The sequence below is a fragment of the Rhinatrema bivittatum genome, chromosome 1 (assembly GCF_901001135.1).
Source record: "Rhinatrema bivittatum chromosome 1, aRhiBiv1.1, whole genome shotgun sequence".
NCBI lineage: Eukaryota > Metazoa > Chordata > Amphibia > Gymnophiona > Rhinatrematidae > Rhinatrema > Rhinatrema bivittatum.
In genome coordinates, this window is record NC_042615.1 from 603214319 (window position 1) to 603230710 (window position 16392).

The window sequence follows — 16392 nt, forward strand, 5'->3', positions numbered from 1 at the left end:
AAGGTTAGGATCCACTTGTCCGACTTTATCTCGACCCATCTTTGGTAGAATAGGGTAAGTCTGCCCCCTATGACTTCTCTGTGGATGGGTCTGCTGATTCTCATTGTGGGGTGCGGCCAGGGCCTGTACCTGAGCCTGCTCCCCTCTTATTGTGTCTGTTCCAAAAGGACTGAGCCCTGCCTGTGGGGCAAGGTGCTTGGTAGTGTGTGTTCTTGTACGGTCTAAAGCACTAGCTCCTCTGCCCTTGGTTCTTTGGGGAGAGGAGCACTGATTTCTTTTGTTCCTGTCCTCCGGTAGACCAGGTACTGGAGATTTGCCCCATTTGTTGGCTAGTTTCTCCAATTCGCTTCCGAAAAAGAGAGATCCTTTAAAGGGCATCCTCGTGAGGTTCGCTTTTGATGTCGAGTCGGCTGACCAATTTCGGAGCCATAGATGTCTTCTGGCTGCCACTGCCGAGGCGATGTTCCTGGCTGAGGTGTGCACTAGGTCTGAGGTCTCATCCATGAGGAAGGATACCGCAGGTTCCATATTCTCACCAGGCGTGAGACTATGGAGACTCTGGAGAGGAGCAAGCAAGAACGTTCCACCAGGGCGCAGCAGGAAGCGATCTGAAGAGTCATTGCCGTTATGTCAAAGGACTGTTTAAGGATGGATTCCAGTCATCTGTCCTGTGCATCCTTTAGTGCCGCTCCTCCCTCGACAGGGGATGGTGGTGCGCTTGGAGGTTGCGCAGACCATGGGGTCCACCTTTGGGAACTGCAGGAGGTCCTTAGCCCCGGGTTCCAGGGGATATAGGGCTTCTAGGGCCTGTCCTCCTTTGAAGCTGGCCTCTGGGGCATTCCATTCCAGGTCAATCAATCAATCAGTTACTGCACGGCTTGCAAAATTGGAAATTAGTATGAGGCTTGATGGAGGGAGACCAAAATGGGGTTTATCTTTGGTTCCGCTGTAGTGTCCGTGTCTGGAATGTCCAGTGTCTTCAAGATCTGGGACACGAGAGCTGGTAACTCGTCTTTGGAGAAGAAATGCAGCATGGTTTGGTATGGTTCCATCCCTGGGGGGGATTTCCTCCTTCCTCTAGGGAGTCAGCCTCGTCCTCCGAGGTACCTGTATCCCCGGTAGGGAAGCTCTTGCTTAGGAAGGGCACATCTCGATGGGCTTGAGAGGTGCTTGAAATATGTCTTGCGCTTCTGGTGGTGACTGGGGCTGAGTCGCAGCCGGTACTGAGTGTGCCAGGACAAAAGGTTTGTAGCCCTTTGAAGAATTCCACCCAGGAAAAAGTCCCAGGGTCCATGTTGATTCCAGGTGGCGTTATAATGGGGGCCCCCCCAGAGGTGCCTTCCTGTGTAGGTGCCGAGTTGGAGATACAGAGGTCCGGGGTACTATCATTAGTAGATCTGGATCCCACTACTGGCTGTGAGGGACCTTGCTTTGGTTCCCCTGAGCCTCTTCGCACTGTTGGCATAGGGAGGAGGCCACTTCAGGTTGCACAGCTCTCAGGGTGGCAGGCTGGGCAGAGGGGTTGTCCCTTGGCCTTCTTGGCAGGCGGTGCCATGGTTTGTGCTCATGGGGAGCTTCAAAACTCGTCTGTGCGCACAACAAAGCCAGAAGGCTTGGTCGTGCGCTCCGGGTGCACCCAAGATGTGCATGCGGAATGCGTAAAGATGTGTGCGCAGGCTACTACTTTGTGCACCTGGCTGAGATGTGCGTTCTGCTGTGCGCATGGCAAAATTTGTGCGCTCGGGCCGTTTATGCGGGCCACTATGCGCCCAGCACCTTTATGCACATCACTGTGTACACAAATAGGTTGTGCGCACGGCTCAGTTGAGTGGATAATACAGTGGTCAAGGGGGGGAAATGGCGCCAATGACCACGCGGACAAGATGGCGATTCCCCCGAAGGGTCTCCACGTGTTTGGACCCTCGCACCGGATCGGGGTCTAGCCCAGATGGGACTGCTCAACCCGATTTAACAGACGCCGGAAGGGACAATCTGTGCGGCTATTCGAGCCTTGGAGATCGGAGACTTGAGAGGTTTCTACCTTACCTGGTCTCAGCGTTTCCCGGTCTCGTGTCGGGCGGTCTCCGACTGCGGAGGAAGAGGGAGCTACCTTCACCGCCTCGCTCGATTCTACACCCGCTGCCTCTCAGCCATCCTAGGGGCTAAGTCCACGCCAAGAGTCGGCTACCAGACAGAGGCTTGCCTCTGAGGGATCTCGGAAATCGCCTCAGGAATTCTCGACTGGGGGAGGGACCCTTAGGTATCACCTCAGGAGAGCGGGGCTAGTCTTCTAGAGGTAAGTTTTCTCTCTTCTTTTTGGTTTAAAATTGCTAACACTATTCTAGTGTGTGTGTAGTGTCCCTATCTGCTTAGGAGATGGAGAAATACTGAAAAGCTGAGCTTCCTGCACGGGTATATGTAGGCTGACATCAGCTTTGAAATCTGACTACGTCTCCCATCTGCTATCAAGGGTACACTATACCCACTGGTCCTGAGCCCATCCGGCTACATGCTAGGAAATAGTATTTTAATGATAATGATATTTTAATATTTTGTTTTTTGAATATTAGAATTCAATTATATAGGATGACAGGTATTGTAAACCGATGTGATGTACCATACGAACATTGGTATACAAAAAAACAAATAATGTGTGTCCCCTTCAACAAAAAGCTGAGGAACTTCTATCTTTAGAATGATATGGTTCTGTTTGAGGGGCTGCCAAGGAAAGAAAAATAGAAAGCAACAAGGAAGTAACAAAGCATAAAGCCAACATCTGAAAAAATTTAAGAAAAAGACTGGGACATATCCATGTAGTAGCTCTGTTGAAGAAAGACCGAGGTGTTCATGTGGCAGTACATGCATGGAAACTCCCATGCACACTCAGTAAATTTTACTGAGCTCCGAGAGTTTAGTGTCAGTGCTGCCAGATGTCACTCCATGCGATATGGCTAAATTATGTCTTTTTGTCTGAGAATGTATGTTATGATTTTTGTTTTTGTAAGCTCTGAGTCTGTGAGAACAGCGGGATGAAAATAAAAAATAATTATGTCTCTGATAATCATGTAACTATTTTTTGAAAAGTTTTATACAGAGTTCACAACAAACCATGTACTACAGTGTGTTTCAAAATGATGGACCCAATTTCAAAGCAGCAAATTTCAAAATCGGGTCCATCTTTTTGAAACACCCTGTATATTAATATTATGGAGTTATCATAGAATCTCCTGCACATTAACAAAGACTAAAAAAGCCACTCTACTCATTGGGACCCAGTATTCAGTCTAGAAGTTCCCAAGAATCTGTCTGGTGGTTTTATTTTCATTTCTCGAACTGCTTTAAAATATGTTATGCACTTCTAAAAATGAAATCTTACATTTATCTTCTCAGTAATATGATTGTATGAACATGAATCTTGAGGAAAAGCGGATTTAAATCAAATCCACCCCGATTAATAAAATTCTAAAATATGTATTAAATTACATAGAAGGCAAGTTAAATTTAATCTACAATTATACACACTGGGAAGCCCTTCAATACCAAGAATACAATCAAAGGTACTCTAATTGTTGGGAATGCTGGAAAATATACTGCAGTCCTTGGTAAAGGAACAAAAACAAATTGAAATTTCAGTTTAAAGATAGCCCCAATATCTCCAGACTGTAGCTCCTTATGAACTCAATATGCACTCAGAACACCAACCATTGGTGTTGCTCTTGTGCAATGGTTGGTATTCTCATCCTCGCCTCTCTGCCTCCAGAGCTGTGAATGTTGCCCCAGTAATAGCCTCATGCTCTGTTGGTATGATGAGCAGAAGTTAGATCTAGGAATCAAACCCAAGTCACCCACATAATAGTACATAGCACTGCCACTAGACTAGGGCTGTCCAACCTCTGCATGTGAGGGGCCACAATGCAATACTTTTTCATTCATAGGAGCCAGTAAGCAATTTTCAGAAAGATAATTAAAATAACCCAGATTTTCATCTTTTTGTATTTTAAATCATTAATTGTATTACACAAAAATGATTAAATGTGTTCTTACCTAAAAATTCTTTCCTTGGTTCCTGCTACACCAGTTTTTACTTCAGTGATTTTGACTCCTTTCAGCAGACAGAGACAGAGGACATCTCTTTTATGCCCTCACTCTGGGCTGTAAGGGAGGTGGACCCTAGGTAGTTGCCAGTAATCTTCTGCCAAAGCACTGTGACCAAACAAGAAATGCCTCCTAACCAATTACCCTAGAATCAGACCATAACATGCTGTGGATAGATGTTGAGTTCCATACCGGCCCTGTATTCCTGAGCAGACTCTGGACTAGTCTAGCAGGAATCAAGGAAAGAAAGTTAATCAGATAAGAACAAATTTAACCTTTTTCTTCCTGCTAGACCAGTCCTTACTCCTGGGAGTTACCAAAGCTACCCCTCACTGGGGAGGGAGGAAGACTGGACTGTCTTAAGAGCCCCCGTTCCAAAGGCCACATCTACATCGGCCTGCAAGTCCAGGCTATAGTACCTAATGAAACAGTATAAGCCATTCCCCCAAGCAGTCATTCGACTTGCAGCCAGCCTGTTCTGAGTCTGAGAGTCTCCTAGTCCTGCTAGCTAGCCTCCCAGGCAGCCATTTCATCCAACCTGCTAACATGCCCTCCAGCCAGCCAGCCTTTCCCCATCATCAACTCTCCCTCAGATGCTCAGCCAGCTCCTTCCTCCACCCTTAGCATACCCTCCCCCCAACCAGCCAATCCTGCAAGCTAGACCCAAGACTGCTATCTTGCTTTCCCCTCCCCGTAGCCAGTCCCCTCCCACCTTGCTCTGCCCCTTAACAGCTGATGCCAGCACCATACAACTCAAACCTGTCAGCAGAAGAATATAGTCACTGCGTGGTTCGAACGTGGAAAGCCACATGGTGCCAACATCAGCTGATTCTGGTGCGGATCAACACAGGAAAGACTAGAGTTGCAGAAATATCAAAGGGCTGCACACAAAGCTATCGTGGGCTGAATGTCAGACAAGCCTGCACTAGACCATTGGGCTAGCCTCAGGCCCAATGAGTTTCTGGACTCTAGAATATATATTATCTTCATTGTCAAATAATGCCCTACTATTCAGGCAGACACTTTCTTCAGATGCCTGAACACCATGTCCCAAATGAATAGATCTAAGGTCTTAGCACAAATAAACCCTGAACATTCTTTGAAGCCGCAAGATAGGATATCTCAGAATTTGGGTAACATGTTAGAGGCTGATGTCTCGCACAGTAGACAAAATGTATTCTACACATAATACACAAAAGCACAGGAAGCAAGAAAAGAATGAGGAAAGAAGATGAGATTTCTCTGACTTATGCTCTATCAAAACAATAAACAATTGTTGCTCCTGGGTTTGTTTGTTTTTTTGACTCATCTCAAGATTCACTGAAAATGTTTCTTCTGTGATCTGAATTGAATGCTCTATGCCTGCCGGCGGCCATTTAAAAAAAAAAAAAAAAATGGCACCAACTGGTTCTTTGCTCCATCACGATAGGGGAGGCCAGCCAGGAGTCGAGGGGGCACTTCAGACCCCCACTGGACAAAATAGTGAGTAAGGGGGGGGGGGGGGGAGGGTCAGACTTTTGCACTGATAGGGAGGGATCAGAGGTGGCACCTGTAGCATACTTAAGATTAAAAAAACATTTTTTTGCTACTATGGTTGCCCTAGAAGGACAGTGGGGGTAGGGGTGGGATAGGGGTCTACTCAGACCCCTGGGCTTTTAAAAAAAAAAAAAATTGTTTTTAAATACGTCTGAGGAGTTACTTGGGGCTCCTTTAAGCCATGCTGATCCCACAGTCCCGGGGCCGCCATCACATGTTCTCTGGGGGCATTCACCACTGCGGTAATTTTGCACTGGGAAAAATACCTCAGGAGTCACAAAGCAACACTGTCATTTACCAGAGGGGAAAAATACATGGCTTAGTTAATGAGCCATTTAGAGCCCTAATTACTAAACATTTTTACCTATGGACATTAAAAAAAATAGGAAAAAACCTTTAATATGTCCCTTTGATTATAAGCCTTCTGGGACAGGGAACTATCTACTGTAGCTGATTGTTACATGCCTTGAGCTCAAATTTGGAAATCCAACAAAATGTAAAGGAGATTTAAGAAAACATGATGCTGGCACTTGCAAAATATTCTTACCTACAATACTTTTCTCTGGAGCTGGAGGCACAATGTAACCAATGTGCATGTACTTTGTTGCTAATTTGCTATGCAAACCAAGGAAGTCACTAAACCTTCGTTTCACAGATAATTCATTCTTGTTAAATATGGAAAGAGAAGTCTATTAAGAAAAAAAAAAAAGTTTCATATGAGTGCAGCATTGTTTACATTCCAAAAGCTTCCTCGTCTGTTAGACAATTGCTTTACTGTTCTGGCGCTCACAAGTGAACATTTTCAGCTTAACATACATTATACAGTGTGCCAGATACACATTTTACTTAAAACATTAATTACCTTAGTTGTTACTTTGTACGCCATATAAGCATTCATGCCATCCCCTGTAAGAGGACCACACAGTTAAGTGACTATGTATTAGTGGAACATATTTCTAACATTTAGAAGGTAAACCTGAGTTTATACTTTCAAAATCTGTGCTATATATAATCAAGAGAAATTTTTCAAATAAGTACCGGTATTTCTTTTAATATATTCACTGCCCATTTTAAAATAAATAAGACATTCACATTGTAAATACTTTAACAGTATTAAAATAAAAAAAAAATCTAAAAATGTAAGAGTTTTTTGCAGTATGCTATATTTCTATCATTTCCTCAGTACATTTAAGACAGGAAATTGTGAATGCTAGCAACCTATTTATTGCACTAGTTATGCCACTGAATCTCAATGCCCTGTAATTGAAGAATTAAAAAACTATCAGAGTAGATAAAAAAAAAAATCTTATGTGACTGACACCTCACCAACTTTCTCTGGGTCTGAGACACCAATTTCAATATCAATGATATCTCCATTTGTTTCCTCTTCAATCTAGAAGATAAAGGTTTCCTGTTAGCTTACAAGAGGAAAACAATGCAATACTAGATAAAATTGTTTTATGTAGGTTCTAGTGACAACTTGAAAAGCAAACAGCTTGAGAATTGTAATATAGCTGCAAATATGTTCCCCCGAAAATAAATACATTCTGTATATTTAATTAACTTTCTGAAAGGTATGAAGTAACATTTTTATATTAATTTGCAGGTACTAAGTATATTAAACTGGAACATTCCCAAGCACAATGATTTGCTTTGAGAGAACTGTATGTTGACTACCTGTAATTTGCATATTAGCAAAATACACTCTGAAGCCAGATTCCTAGCTGTGTATAAGACCAGGAAGCAGCTCTTACAGAGTTGAGTTACTATGTGCATTCAAGCAATTTACACCAAATTAATTTTATTTAAAATTCATATATTCCGCCTATAACAGACCAGCTGTGCTAGGCAGATGCATAAAAATGTATATAATACAATTTGACAAATTTTCCTTTTCCCTTCACATTCAGTTCCTTGCCAAATTTTTTCTGTTTTATTCCACAATGCACCCCCTCTCTATTCATAGCTTGATCATATCATGTCTTGGTCTACGGAGACAAATTCCCCCAACTGCCTCCTCGGACCATTCTATGTGCTATATACCATTTGATCTCACTACTGCATAATTTCACAGACTTTCCATTCCCTTTATATCAAAATCTGTTTTTCCATGCAAGGGCTTCCATGTCTGTTTAGACTTCAGGGACATTCCAAGAAAGGAGAACTGAAGTCCTATATTCTGCTCAGGTCTCGTCTACTTTTCCCACTTGAGCCTTTCAGACTACCATATCTCTCTGAAAATTATTCCTCATTTGTCTACATTTAACCACTTCTTCAGAAGCTAATCCAGTTTGCATTCCTTTCTCTGACAGCTGAGCAATGTTTAACTCACTAAAAATGGCTACTACATGAAGTCTCATACAAGAGGAAATAACTACATAAACAAAATTAAAATGTTAGCATTTTCAATACCTCTTCTCTGGATCTGTCAAAAATCACTGGTGCAGATATGCTTTTTGTCTCAATTCTGGGTGTTATTAGTGCCGTGGGTGTTACAGGCGTGACCGCTGGGCTAGGTTCTGGAGATAGTATTGGTTCTCTCTCTGGACTGTCCAGACACACCTCCTCTGTTGCTTCTAAACACAAAATTAATTATATTAAACACCTGAACTTAACATTGGGTGGTGCCATAGAGCACCTCAATCTTTAATGAGATCAATTTCCCCATAAGCATCTACCGTATTAATAGCGCCCAATCTCACAAGGCCTTAGAATGCCACATAGCACATGTAGAAGAAATCTGTATAAAAACAGTCTGGGAGTAGTCAAAAAAAAAAAATCTAACTGCCAGCAGTCCTTGAAGAACAAATGGAATGAGGATTATGAATCTAGTAATGCAGAGAAGTATAAGCAAACAATGGACATTTTACGAATCACTGACTGATAGCCAGGATTTTCAAAGAATCCTGGTTATCAGTCAGACCAATGTACAAATTACTTTTAAATTGTAATAAATTAACAAAGTGACAATGTCCTTGTAGTCTATTCCAAAAGGAACATTATCCTCTTTTCTTTACCTCGATTAACACCCTCACAAACAGAATGGCTTGTCTATTTTTTTTTAAGACATTCAGAAGCAGATATTCTGCCCCACTTAGTCAGATGGGGTTGGCCTTATTCAGATAAGTGGCACTGTTTCAATATTTGTCCACATTTAGCAGCCGTCACTTACCCAGATAAATTTTTAGCTTGATAGAAAATTACCTGGATAATTGAGGGATGGGATGGAGAATTTCAAGGCACAGCTAAGTGTTGATAGTGAACCTTATCCAGCTAATAAGCTAGCCAGATAAAAAGACCTGCTATTCAGCTGGTCTAAAGTTAGGCAGATAAGTTTCAGACTATTAGATAGTTCAGTATGTAAATGGTACAGCCATGCCCATGCCACTGAATATCTCAGCCAAGTTAGCAGGATAAGTTTATCCAGCTAACTTGCTCAGTCGTACAGCAGCTGAATATGGACCCCCTTCGTGTGCTACCCAGCCTTGTGATGCCCAATATTTCTCCTGAATTATTTATAACCAGTCCTAGATTTCTATTAGGGACTGCCACTTTCTTCTCTGAATAGGCCAGAAGGAATCCTGTACCTAACTTGCACTTTGTTGTCTGGTTCCAGCAGGAACATATCTACTTGAATGTATCCATTTTCCTCTTCCCAGCTCTGAATCTATCTGTCCACCTGGATCCTTGCCTATTCCTGAGCTCTATCTTCTGACTTGATCAGCTGCTCCTACACAATGCTGAATGGACCTTTCCAGTTTTGATTTTGGCTTTGGTTTTAAACCTAGGTATGTATGTAGTTTAGTCTTGCAGGCTTTCTAGGCACCATGTTCAGCTTGACTGCTGCGATCTGTAGATAAATCCTGTGTATGTTGCCTTTGCCTCATGTTTGACATGTTTGTATCAGTTAAAAAGCTATGCCAAGATAATAACTATTGGCCACAGACATGGATAAGGACACTGTTGGTGGCAATGAATTGTAAATAGCTCATCAATTTACAGCAACAAGAGATCAAGCTTCAGGTTATAGCCCAAGGATCTATTGCAGTGTTTTCCAACCTTTTCACACCCAAGGCACACATACATTAATAGAAGTTGTATGGTAATTCGAACCTCTATGGAGCAGGCAGTGCAGACATGGACAGAACTCACATGGCCAAAAGAAGAGCAAGGGAAGCACTGAAAGCCCTACAAAGTCTCTTCCAAATTTTTACAACAAAGAGGGGGTGGGGAGATACAAAGACACAAAAACCCATCATGATGCACCAGGAGAAGGGAGAAGTCAGCGTGGGTAACTGGCTCAGTAAGTTACCTTGGCTGCCAGAGCTCCTTTACTGCTGCTGCTTCTAATAAACAAAAAGGAGTCACATTCAGTGCTCAGTGAACATAGAAACATAGAAATGACGGCAGAAGACGACCAAACGGCCCATCCAGTCTGCCCAGCAAGTTTCACACTTTTTTTTTCCCCTCATACTTATCTGTTACTCTTGGCTCTTAGTAACCTTTTGGTTCTATTCCCCTTCCAACCCCACCATTAATGTAGAGAGCAGTGTTGGAACGGCATGTAAGTGAAATACCTAGCTTAATTAGTTAGGGGTAGTAACCGCCGCAATAAGCAAGCTACACCCATGCTTATTTACCCAGACTATGTAATTCAGTCCTTGTTGGTTGTTGTCTGTATATAGATCCACTTTTCTTCATTCCCCCTGCCGTTGAAGCAGAGAGTTATGCTGGATATGCATTGAAAGTGAAGTATCAGACTTTCTCCCCTGCCGTTGAAGCAGAGAGCTATGCTGGATACAGTCTCCACATCTCACTCCACCTGGGCATAAGACAGGCTTGAAGGACTTAGACTGGGAAAATGAGGAGGTGCTGTGCAAAGTGTGCCCCAGCTAACCATGTCCTGCATGCTGCTCATTAATTACCACACAGCAGGGCTCATGTTGTACTTAAGAAGAGAGACATGCATGATTATATATGTTCTCAGAAAGGAGTTCCTATCAATTTTATGAGCCACTGCTCTTGTGTTATATTTGGCCGGCCGCAGAACGGCACTCACCACCAAGACGCCATGTGCTCTCTGATGCGCCACAGACACTGCCAGACGGCATTCATGGCCTGCCTTAGGTGCGCGCGCATCAGGCCTCTTAAGGACTCTGTGGCAGGAATGCTCAGCTCCGGCGCTCCCCAGCTGCGACTCTAGGAACTCGCCTCAGCAACAGGTCCTCCGGCCTAGCAGTGTGTATTGCTCTCTCCCGTGCCTGTCTCGCTGTTCCTTGCCTTGTTGTCCTGCTCACCTAGCCTTCTCTCCTTGTTCAACCCATCTTGCCTCTGTTCCTTGCTCCTCTCCCCACTCTTGGTCTGCCTTGTCTGTTTGCCCTGTCTTCTCAGTCCTTCAGACACAGGTAAAGGAGAAACCTCAGCCCTGTCCCAGCCAGAGCATATCTGCCAGCTGCTGGTGTGGGCTACAGCATATTAAAAAAAAAAAAAAAAAAAAAAAAAAAAAAGAGTCCACTGCCCTTACATCTTGTTGCTGCAAGGTCATGTGAGGAGAGCCCAGGTGTTGGCCTGGATCTCAGCAGCAGGCAAGGATGAATTTTCCATGGCCCACCTGATCAGGTCTGAAGGCACACCAATTTGGCAATGGCATAATGAATGGGAAACAGTGCTCTACTGAGCCTGCCCTTCATCCTCATTACCCCAGCATGAATAGAGAATGTCAGCTGCCACATCAGTATGAAGAGACAACCAATAACAGATAGGCAAACTTTTGGGGAATCTACAGAGTACATGTGGCTGAAATTAGTTTACTAAATTTGAAACAAAGTTGGGAGTACTGTCCAGAGAATGCTGTTGAGTTCCACAGATAGGTGATGGACCTAAATTGGAATGAGCCCGTTTGACATCCATTTGAGAGGGCTAGCCCAACATGATCCAGAGGTGCTAGATTCCTCGAACACTTTGTGCGACCATACTGATTCACATTTTAGTGAGCACACACAAGAAAGGAGTTGGGAAAACAACTCTTGCCTCATCTGTGTTTGAGCCAATATATGAACCTGGGTAAATACATGGTGCTAGCAAACACCTTGCTCAAGCTGAGAAGAAGCATAAATCAGACAGGTCTGTTTTGTGGATAAGCTGGCCATTGACTGGTTTCTTGCCTCAACAGATCAGGGAACTGAAAAGACTGTAAGACCTAACTTGCTGAGGGTATAGTATTGAGATGTCCAAGACTCCAGTTCCTGCCTGGTACCTAGCCTTCACACATATACAGGTCGATACTCTAAGGCCGCGGTAGAAAGTGCGGCATTGCCAGGCGCACCCTCGTTCCCCGCACGCACAGTTCTCTTCACCTAGCGCTCGATACTCTCTTCTAATTGCATGCAAATGCATGCCGCGTCTGTGAAGCGTTAGGCGAAGGGTTAGGCCAGCGCAACCCATTTTACTGTATAGGCGCTTAATACAGCACCTATACAGTAACCTGGGTGCGCTGGTACCTGTCATTTCAACTGACAATTGAAATGACAGGCACCAGGAAGTGTAAAAAACCAAAAACATGTATAAATACCTGTCACTTTCCGAATCCCCCAGGCGTGCGGTCATCCAGGCGGCGGCGGCGGGAGCCGGGGGGGGGGGGGGGGGGCGCACGTTGGTTTCAGGCGGCCGGCGGGCGGGTGGGCGCCCGTTCATCCGGGCGGCGGCAGGAGCCGGCGGGCGGATGGGCGCGCGTTCGAACAAAGCGGCGGTGTAGGCCGGCGGGCGCGTGTTGGATCCAGGCCGCGGGCGGGTGGGCTCGCATTCATCCAGGCGGAGGGAGCCGGCGGCGAAAGTGGCCTCCGGCAGCCCCCGCCGCCAGTGAATGAATGCGCGCCTGTGCGACCCGTGCGATTTCGGCGCTCAAGGCGTGACATCTCTCTCTATATAGATATCTATCGAGATCTCGGCCGCCTGAAACCAACGTGCGCCCCCCCCCCCCGGCTCCCGCCGCCGCCTGGGAGATAGATAGCTAGATAGATAGATGTCCATGGTACATTCCGCTATGTAGCTGTTCGAACACCACACTAACACCTAGTAGAGGGTAGGCGGTAAACTAACACGTTAAGGCCGCGGCAAAATAGCGGGTTACTAAGGAGATAATCTGAGCGCGCGTCACAGTATCGGAGGGGAATAGCTAATTCCTTCATTAAACAGCTAATTTGTTCATTTACATATCATATACATGCTGTGTGCGGAAAGGGTTATGTGTCTGTTTTAAGAAGCGCTAAGGACGCGTGAAACTGGAGACTGTATCGCTGGATCGCCTTACGCGTCCGAATTGTGCGCCCACAGCGTGTTACCGACGGGAAATCTTCAACCGCACGTTACAGTATCGATCTGTAAGTGATTCTGAGGAGATAAGGTGGTTCTGCATGACATGGACACTAGAGACCCTGCAAGATAAAAAGGAAGGAACATATCAACTTGGAATGGCAAGAAGTGATCCTGTAACTGTGACTTCCCTACCAGCAATGCATTATCTTCTTCTAGAGAGGATATGCTGCCAGGAATATGTGCCAAGGAGTCTAGGGATAAAACTGCTGTTATTTACAATTCAATCATTAGGAACGTAGCTGGCTGTATGACTGGTGGCCATGCTTAGTAACTTGCCTGTCTGCTGCAGAGGTAGCAGACCTCACACTACCTAGATAGAATTTTAGTGAGTGTAGGTGATGAGGCAGCTGTCATGGTATATGTGGATACCAATCACATACGAAGGTGTAAGAGGAAGGTTCTGGATGCCAAATTTTGGCTTTCAAGTAGGAGTCAAATCTAGAAGCTCCATATTCTCAAAAATACCTCTGTTCCCTGTGCTGGAGTCCAGAGGTAGGCTGAGCTCCAGTGTCTCAATGAATGGAGATGACGGTGCAAAGAAGAGGGCTTTTTTTTTTTTTTTTTTTTTTTAATTAGTTTACTCTGATGAGATGTGCTCCACCTTAACCAGAACAAAAGGTGGCTGCTGGCTCAAAAATTATAGACAACTGAGCAATTTTTAAACTAGATCATGTGGAAAGCAGATACTTGCTCAGCAGCACATGATTCAGATTGGGGCATCCAAGTACCCTGTTAAAACAAACATTCTGATAGAGGAGCAGACAGATACAAACAACGCCAAATTGACTGAATCAACTGCTAATAAGTAGGATGTGAATAAAAAGAATCTATTTAGGTATCCATATGAAAACACTAGATGAAAAAAAAATAATAATCATTGATATAATAGATATCTTGGAGACTTGATAGAAAGAGAATAAGCAATGCAACAATGATAATGTACAAACATATCAAGAACGACAGAGCAGATTGAACTGGTAATGCAGTGGGTGATGTGGTGCTATATGTTAAGCATGGCATAGAGTTTAAGTAGGTTACAAACTTCTCTCTGGAATCTCTATGAATAGAAATTGTGTGCATGATGGGAAAGTATATAGAAGTGGATATTTACTACCATCCACCTGATCAGGATAGTGAACTAGATTCTGATGTTAACATTTAGTAGACAGGCTACCAAAATTGGAAACACAATAATAATGGAAGATTTTAAGTATCCAAATATGGATCAGGTGAATGCCTCATTAGGACATTCAAGGAGAGATTTTCTAGATGCTATAAATCATTGCTCTATGGTGCAACTGATCTTCGAACTAATGAGAAGGGAGCTACTCTAGATCTACATAAGAACATAAATTGCCATGCTGGGTCAGACCAAGGGTCCATCAAGCCCAGCATCCTGTTTCCAACAGAGGCCAAAAACCAGGCCACAAGAACCTGGCAATTACCCAAACACTAAGAAGATCCCATGCTACTGATGCAATTAATAGTAGTGGCTATTCCCCAAGTAAAATTGATTAACAGCCATTAATGGACGTCTCCTCCAAGAACTTATCCAAACCTTTTTTGAACCCAGCTACACTAACTGCACTAACCACATCCTCTGGCAACAAATTCCAGAGCTTTATTGTGCGTTGAGTGAAAAAGAATTTTCTCCGATTAGTCTTAAATGTGCTACTTGCTAACTTCATGGAATGCCCCCTAGTCCTTCTATTATTCGAAAGTGTAAATAACCGAGTCACATCTACTCGTTCAAGACCTCTCGTGATCTTAAAGACCTCTATCATATCCCCCCTCAGCCGTCTCTTCTCCAAGCTGAACAGCCCTAACCTCTTCAGCCTTTCCTCATAGGGAAGCTGTTCCATCCCCTTTATCATTTTTGTTGCCCTTCTCTGTACCTTCTCCATCGCAACTATATCTTTTTTGAGATGTGGCGACCAGAATTGTACACAGTATTCAAGGTGTGGTCTCACCATGGAGCAATATAGAGGCATTATGACATTTTCCGTTCTATTAACCATTCCCTTCCTAATAATTCCCAACATTCTATTTGCTTGACTGCTGCAGCACACTGAGCTGACAATTTTAAAGTATTATCCACTATGATGCCTAGATCTTTTTCCTGGGTGGTAGCTCCTAATATGGAACCTAACATCGTGTAACTACAGCAAGGGTTATTTTTCCCTATATGCAACACCTTGCACTTATCCACATTAAATTTCATCTGCCATTTGGATGCCCAATCTTCAAGTCTTGCAAGGTCCTCCTGCAATGTATCACAGTCTGCTTGTGTTTTAACTACTCTGAATAATTTTGTATCATCTGCAAATTTGATAACCTCATTCGTCGTATTCCTTTCCATTCTCATTGGATTGTAATACATGGTATAAGAATTAATAGCAGTGGAACTACCTGAACAATCAAATCTGACAAAAACTGGAAACAGAATACTACAGTAGCAACTAACATTGAGAAGAGACTTTGAGAAAATTGGAAGGAAACTAAAAAGGAGCAGTTATGAAGATTAAGCCGCATAGAGCACGGAAATGGAATTTTCATACAATCTTGGAAGCACAGATAAAATCTATCCTACAATAAAAAAAACCCCCAAAAAACTTGAAAGACCAAATGACTGACAGCATAGCTAACTGGTGGGTTGAAAACCTAATAGGCATCCTTTAAAAAAATGTGATTCAGGTCCAAATGAGAAAAAACAAAACAAAAAAAACCCCCACACATAAGAATTTACAAATTAGATGTGAAATGTAAATAAGGCATGCCAAGGGACAATTTGAGGAGAAACTAATCACTGAAGTAAAAACAAATACAATTTTTTCAACTAATTGAAAGCAAAAAGCCTACATGGGAATCAGCTGGACCATTAGATGAACAAGACGTGAAAGGGGCATTCAGGAAGGTAAGGCTACAACAGAACCACTAAATGAATTATTTGCAGAAGATTTGGAGATATACCTACTCTGCAACTGCTCTTCCAAGGTGATAATTCTGAGGAACTGAAGCAAAATCTAAATGAATCTGGAAGATATACTACTAGAACAAGCTGACAAACTAAAGAATAGCAAATTACCAGGATCAAATAAAATTGAATCCAAGATAGTGTGGTAGCATTTCAGCAAGGTGCCTGCTCTCATTAATTGCCTAACTCTTACCTGCTATGCCACATGCCAGGTGGAAAAGAAGGGCTAAGGAGAGGACCTTCTCTGCTGTTCCTTTGATTTCCCCTCCTGCTACATGCATATTTCTTGCATCACTGACCTTTGGTTGCATGCTACTCTCTACTCTGGATTTGCCTATAGTTTACCGATTACCAGTAGCAGGTAAAATTAAAATCTATTACTATACTGGAAGATGGGAGGGTAGCCAATAGAA

General features: G+C 43.5%; 1 protein-coding gene across 3 annotated transcripts in view; it reads right to left on the bottom strand.

The window, feature by feature from the left end:
* Positions 1 to 16392, bottom strand: part of LOC115100886 (sorting nexin-2) — a 144792-nt gene that overhangs the window by 103358 nt on the left and 25042 nt on the right. For all 3 annotated transcript variants that reach the window (XM_029619957.1, XM_029619938.1, XM_029619948.1), the window contains exons 3-6: positions 8044 to 8207; positions 6958 to 7024; positions 6494 to 6537; positions 6179 to 6320 (exon numbers count right to left, since the gene is read on the bottom strand). In XM_029619957.1, coding sequence (XP_029475817.1) covers positions 6179 to 6320; positions 6494 to 6537; positions 6958 to 7024; positions 8044 to 8207 — 417 coding nt within the window. The remainder of the gene's footprint in view (positions 1 to 6178; positions 6321 to 6493; positions 6538 to 6957; positions 7025 to 8043; positions 8208 to 16392) is intronic.